Below are 6726 nucleotides of genomic sequence, written 5' to 3' on the forward strand. Positions count from 1 at the left end.
GCATTAACACCTTGCTTCAACATGCCTTTCTTCCTAATCTAGATAAACCCTCCCTGATACAGAGTGTGTGTTAGCATCAGGTGTAAATTGGGTCAGGTAGATTTCAAATGAGTTAACAAGAGCAAATCTGTGTCAGATGTTACGGGGCTTTCCTCTCCCGTTAAATCACCCCGTGTTTCTCTCTCTCTCCCGCTCACATCCGTTTCTCTCTCACATGGCTGCAATTACGCTCGTGTAAACAAACGAGGCCGGAGAGAGACATCGGGAATTCCAGTAGGGCCTTTGGGAGCTGCTTAGCTTACACAGTCAGAGAGGATCAAGGACGCAAGCACAGAGGATCCATAATACCCTCCTACAGTCATTCATTCATCTCACAGCACTTTATGAATGACTGTACCTCAATGGAGCGCCATGCAACAGCGGCCCAGATACACACTTTGTCAATGAGACACACGCTTTGTGTCAACTCACACACTTCCCCTAGAACTCTTTAAATTGACTGTGTGGTGTTGTCTCAAATCTCTCACTGATGCTGTGCTATTACCATAAGTGACAATAGCCGCTGTAAGCTAGCTACCTAACAAGCTAGCTCTTTCTTAATACCGACTTTTTAATCTTTGTCAAATAACTTATTTGTCAAATGCCAATTGACAGTGCAGTTTAGACAATTTTAAAGAGAGCAGTCTGGTTCCAGAGTCTCATACAGTGTGTAAGTCCAAGGGTTAAAAGCATATTAATTAGCTAGCTAGCAACGATATTTCGGAGGGAAATCCTTACAGACTAGTCAATTCACCCAATACAATTAACGTAGGCTTCTTAAGACACCAGTATAGAAGTGAGTAACTTAAACAATGTACAAAAACAACATGTATGACCTGTATAGCGCTGTCTAAACCTATGTAAAAGCAATTGCTAACATTAGCTGTGCTATTACAGGAAAGTCACGATCGCAGCTAATTAGTTAGCGAGCTAGCAACGATTGTTTGTAGTACCAAATCAACACTAGTATACCGGTACGTTAGTTGAATAGTAAAACAAATATATAACTTTGATTTGTGTAGGGCTGGGTTTAACGAAGAAACTACAATCCAGGGTTTAACACTTCAATACTTTCTCAGATCAGGTCTGAAGGGTTTCTTGCATCACAGCATCTCCATTTGAAACAGCAACAAGGACACATATTTAGTAAAGAAACAAAGAAACAAACATTTAAAATACGATATCAGTCGCTGAAGACAATATGTTCAAATCCCTATGTCCGTTACTAGAGCACCATCCGTATACACATTGTACCTTTTTGCCTTACGCACATATGCACTCAAAACAAGCAAATGTAGAAAAATGCCATTTAAGACAACTCACTAACCTGCTCGTGGTACTCGATCCCCATGCTCAGAGTGTTGATCAGGATGGCGATCATAATCCCTCGGCCGAAGTACTTGCTGTCCACGATCTTCCTGAACGTGTCGCACACCAGCCTCCAGAAACGCACCACCTTCCCGGCCGTTCGACACAGCCCGTGCTGCTTCTTTTTGGGCCGCCGGCTGTCCCTTCGGTCCCTGTGGTGGAGGTCCTGGGTGAACTCGTATATTCCCTCACTGTCCGAGTCTCCGTTGCCGCCCTCGGACTCGTTGGCCAGAGCTTTGGCGCAGTAAGGGCAGCTCTCAGGGTCGAAGGTCAGAGCCACTGTGTCCACACCGCTGAGGTCACAAACCGACAGCTGGCCGGAGAGCTGGGCTGCAGCCGAGGGAGAAAAGAAAGGTCAGACAGAGACAAACAGAAGGGAGATACTTTGTGGCACAGTAAACTCTTGAAATTGACTGTGTAGTGTTGTCTCAAATAACACACGGATGCTTTGCTATTCAAAGTGACGATTGCTGCTCTAAGTAGCTTGCTAGCTCATCCTTAATTTGTATTAAAAAAAGTTTGTCAATCACGAACTTAATCCGGACAAATTATGTTCCTTAGAAAATGCATTTGACAGCGCAGTTAACTTTATAAGAAACACAAAAAGGTCAGACAGAGAGAAACAGAAGGGGAATTGCGGCAAAATCCAATACTTTTTTTTGGACAAATTGTCAAATCCAATGGAATTTGACAAGATTGAATATCCCCGCCGATGGGTAAATGATGGAGAGAGAAAAGTCGGGAACATGCATTAACACATGAAGTGAATAAAACATCAGGCAGGACCGATTGTTAACGACTAACCAATGTCTCTGCTAGATTGAATTACCGTGATGTGGTTATTTATCTCGAAATATGTTGAATATGCACGAGTGTGTCAGACAGAAGAGGATGTTTGTAGGTATGGTGTGTTTGAACGTGCCAACATCTTCTCTAGGGTCCTTATAATCTATTTCAGAGCAGCTAAAGAGGCTGAATTGTGCATTAAGATCTGTTGTTTTCTAAAATATCAAGAAAACTAAAAGCTACCCAATCTCCTCACAGTTATGTTTATCTGTTTTAGTAAAATGGTGTGTCCATGAGGCCTAATTACCATGATGCATTTGTGCTACAAGAACATTTCCTGAGCATATTTAATTTGGGTAACAATGCTTTCAAATGTTATCGTTATTCAGAATAAATCTGTCGTGAACATTTCAGGATAGTTGCTTGTGTGTGTGAGTCTTTGATGGGCAGTGTGTGCTGTGAGTAATGTTTCTACAGGGCGGTCGCCAGCATTTCCACCGTCTGCAAGACCTGGCCTGACTTCAGCTGATCCCACTGCCTTTTAGAAGTTGGCCGGCGCAGTAAACTGGCTGCAAGCTTTGACATGAGGGATTAACATCTATCGAGCGTAATTAGCACTTTCCCTGTCTCTCACGGAAAAAACCTCCGACTCTGGACAGTGTTACAGTGAGAGGCTTAATCACAGCTGATCAATACTCCAACAAATGGATGATTGTGGAAGAAGGAACGCTTCCAGTGGCTTGTCACTCGACCTGCTCTAACACTGATATGGATAGGCATTGACTGACTGAATGAGACACTCCTGTTGTTTTAAAGCACGGTTTCCCTTCCAGTTTTCTCTTCTCAATGGGAATACTCAGGAAGCAAACTTTCAACCACAGCAGAAAGAAAAACATTGAGCTAATCAGAAACGTTTAGAGTTTCGAGCAGCAGTAGCTCAGTCTGTAGGGACTTGGCTCGGCAACCGAAGGGTCATCGGTTCAAGTCCCGATAGGATAACGTACAGAGGGCGGACTGGTAGCTGGATCACAGTCTGAAGCTATCAAACCCTCCAACAGACAGTTATTAAACCCTCAAACAAGAGGCTAATAAACACTCAAACAACAAATTTACACAAGAAGATATTAAACCCTCCTTAAACCCTCAAACAGGAAGTTATTAGACCCTCTGACAGGAAGTTATTAAACCCTCCTCAAATCCTCCATAAGGAAGTTATTAAACAAGAAGCTATTAAACCCTGATCAAACTCCCCAACAAGAAGTTATCAAACATTCCTTAAGCCCTCCATCAGGAAGTTGTTAAACCTTACTTAGTGTTTGTGTCCGTCAAGAAACCTGCTGTGCATAATATTCTGTGTGTGTGCTGTGTTTGTTCTACCTGAGGGTGTGTGTGTGTGTGTGTGTGTGTGTGTGTGTGTGTGTGTGTGTGTGTGTGTGTTGGTTCTACCTGTGGGAGTGTGTGTGTGTGTGTGTGTGCTGTGTTGGTTCTACCTGTGGGAGTGTGTGTGTGTGTGTGTGTGTGTGTGTGTGTGTGTGTGTGTGTGTGTGTGTGTGTGTGTGTGTGTGTGTGTGTGTGTGTGTGTGTTGGTTCTACCTGTGGGTGTGTGTGTGTGTGTGCTGTTTTGGTTCTACCTGTGGGAGTGTGTGTGTGTGTGTGCTGTGTTGGTTCTACCTGTGGGAGTGTGTGTGTGTGTGTGTGTGTGTGTGTGTGTGTGTGTGTGTGTGTGTGTGTGTGTGTGTGTGTGTGTGTGTGTGTGTGTGCGTGCGTGCGTGTGTGCTGGGTTGGTTCTACCTGTGGGAGTGTGTGTGTGTGTGTGTTCTACCTGTAGGAGTGTGTGTGTGTGTGTGTGTGTGTGTGTGTGTGTGTGTGTGTGTGTGTGTGTGTGTGTGTGTGTGTGTGTGTGTGTGTGTTCTACCTGTGGGAGTGTGTGTGTCCACCAGGCTTGACGGGCGTCTCTCCTGCGGGGCAGGTGGGATATTGAGGTTGAAGCTGATGTTGGTCAGAGTGCCGGCGGCAGCACTCGCTCGTCTCGACTCAGCGAGCGCTCGGGCCTGAAGGGTCGGGTAGTTCTTCGGCGCCGGACCCGCGAAAGGTACCGAGTTCCTCTTCATGGATTTGGACATTGGAGCGGGGGCGATTGGGAAGGAATGAGATGTTGGGGAAGGGGTACAACGAAGAGTTTCTGCGTGGAAAACACTGATAACTGAAGATAAATCGGGCGAAGTGGCCAGGTTGGTATCAGACGTGGCTGTAGTTACTGATGGTGGCAAAGCAAGATGTCCGGCAGTTACAACAAGCGTGCCTCCATTGTTGTTATGAGCCTCCGCATCTCTACCCTCCACACACCGGACGCCCCTCATGCTTCCATTCCCTAAATGGTGGTGGTGGTGGTGGTGGTGGTGTAGGTGGTGCTGATTGGACGCCGTGTGATGAACGCTAACCGATCCTTGCCTGGAGGGTTTTCTTCTACTTCTCTTGCTGCGTTGGGACTCTGTTTCCTGGGGCGAGGCGGCGATGTTAACCCCGGCACGTCGAGCGAGGTGACGGACGATATGAGCCGTTTGTCTCGCTCCCTTTCGGATCATGTGCACCAGGTAGTTGAGCAGCTCCTCGTAGCAGGACCCCGGTTCCTGTAGAGAGCCGAGGGTGCTGGCATTGGACAGGAAGCGAATTCGCTGCTCCTTCATCAGCTGACTCTCACGCTGCTTGGTCTCCGAAAACTGAGTGGCGATGACCACGAGGCACAGGTTGATCATGAAGAACGAGCCGATCTGAGGACGGGAGATTAGTTAGTGCTAGTACTCTACAAACTGTAACGAAGACATAGTTAGTGTCCTCCACACACTGTAACACAGATATAGTTAGTGTCCTCTACACACTGTAACACAGATATAGTTAGTGTCCTCTACACACTGTAACACAGATATAGTTAGTGTCCTCTACACACTGTAACAAAGACATAGTTAGTGTCCTCTACACACTGTAACACAGACATAGTTAGTGTCCTCTACACACTGTAACAAAGACATAGTTAGTGTCCTCTACACACTGTAACAAAGACATAGTTAGTGTCCTCTACACACTGTAACACAGACATAGTTAGTGTCCTCTACACACTGTAACAAAGACATAGTTAGTGTCCTCTACACACTGTAACACAGACATAGTTAGTGTCCTCTACACACTGTAACACAGACATAGTTAGTGTCCTCTACACACTGTAAACTTGTTCGATCATCAGCACACAAACAGCTGGAGGCACTTACGATGATGAGGAGGATGAAGTAGATGAAGTTGTAGAAGGAGTGAGCGTCCATCACGAAGTACATGATGTCCACCCAGCCCTCCAGAGTGATCACCTGAAGAAGGGGGGGATAAAGAAAAGAGAAAACTATTTTTAGAATCTCTTTTATCAATTGGTATATTTGTTATTATATTACATATTATTATAATTATTTTTACGTTATTTTTGTATTTATTACACTTTAATATTGTAATATTTTTTTTATCGCCCATTCTTAATTTAATGTCTTATGTTTATATAAATGTTTGGGTTTTATTCATTCGAAAATGTAGTAACTGTAGCCAACATTTATTCTATTTTATTTCCTCTTGATTATTTTACTTGAACTTCTTATATTTACATAAATATTGAATTTTATCTTTTGATTGCACATTTTTACTTGAACTCCTATTGTTAATAAAACAATTTAAATATTTTTGTTGTATTTGACCTCTCTTTATTGCAAATGTTTCTATAATTGATTTAGTTTATTTCATTCTTAAATAGAGGAACTGCCCTAACCCAATTCATCCTGGAATAAATAAATGAACTATTCGGAATTATTAAACAGAAAGTGCAGGTATTTCAAAATAGTACTTGAGTACAATTCTAGAGTAAATTAAAAATCTCCCCTTTTCTCACAAACTGATTCCCTTTTTGTCCCACTTGTCCCACTTGTCCCACTTGTCCCACGTGTCCCATCTTCTCACCTGGAAGATGGCGATCCAGGCGTAGCAGATGTTGTCGAAGTTGATGGCTCCCTTGAAGGGGTTGATGGAGCCGGCGGAGCAGTTGGTGTAGTACTGGTTCCAGTTCACGCAGGTGGTGTTGTCCGTGCTGTTGTGGGACAGCATGTCCAGGTTGCACTGCAGCCCCCCCTCCTCGTACAGTTTGGGCACCGAGCCGCAGTCCCTCATGCCGTTCTCCCGCGGCATCGAGCAGATAAACGGGTTCTCGTCGTCGTTCTCCGTGTGGTAATATTTCTCCAGCTCCACAGCCACAGGGCTTCAGGGAAGAAGAAGAAGAGAGGGTACTCAGGGTGAAGCAGATTTACACCCCCCTCCAGAGCAGAAGTCGACACAATTCAGTTAAAATCATGGATCATTTTGAGGTAAATCTGTATTACTTAATGTTCTCTTTGCTTTCAAAAGTTACAATTTATATCCTATTTGAACACCATTAAAGTTAGACTATAAAAAACTTGTATTAAAGAACATTTATGTGTCCACAAGTGTCAAATAATACATAAC

At 44.1% G+C, this 6726-nt stretch overlaps 1 protein-coding gene across 1 annotated transcript; it reads right to left on the reverse strand.

Moving 5' to 3' along the window:
- Positions 1 to 1366: 1366 nt before the first annotated feature.
- LOC104962573 (voltage-dependent T-type calcium channel subunit alpha-1G-like) lies at positions 1367 to 6508 on the reverse strand (the record flags this gene model as incomplete). The annotated part of the gene is made up of 4 exons (XM_010791024.1): positions 6187 to 6508; positions 5460 to 5552; positions 4109 to 4964; positions 1367 to 1737 (listed from the first exon to the last, which is right to left on the reverse strand). Coding segments are annotated over exons 1-4 (1545 nt in total), but the record flags the coding sequence as incomplete, so codon positions are not given.
- Between the last annotated feature and the right edge of the window lie 218 nt (positions 6509 to 6726).

This window comes from Notothenia coriiceps, unplaced genomic scaffold (assembly GCF_000735185.1).
Source record: "Notothenia coriiceps isolate Sejong01 unplaced genomic scaffold, NC01 NC01_scaffold00034992, whole genome shotgun sequence".
Classification (NCBI taxonomy): Eukaryota; Metazoa; Chordata; class Actinopteri; order Perciformes; family Nototheniidae; genus Notothenia; species Notothenia coriiceps.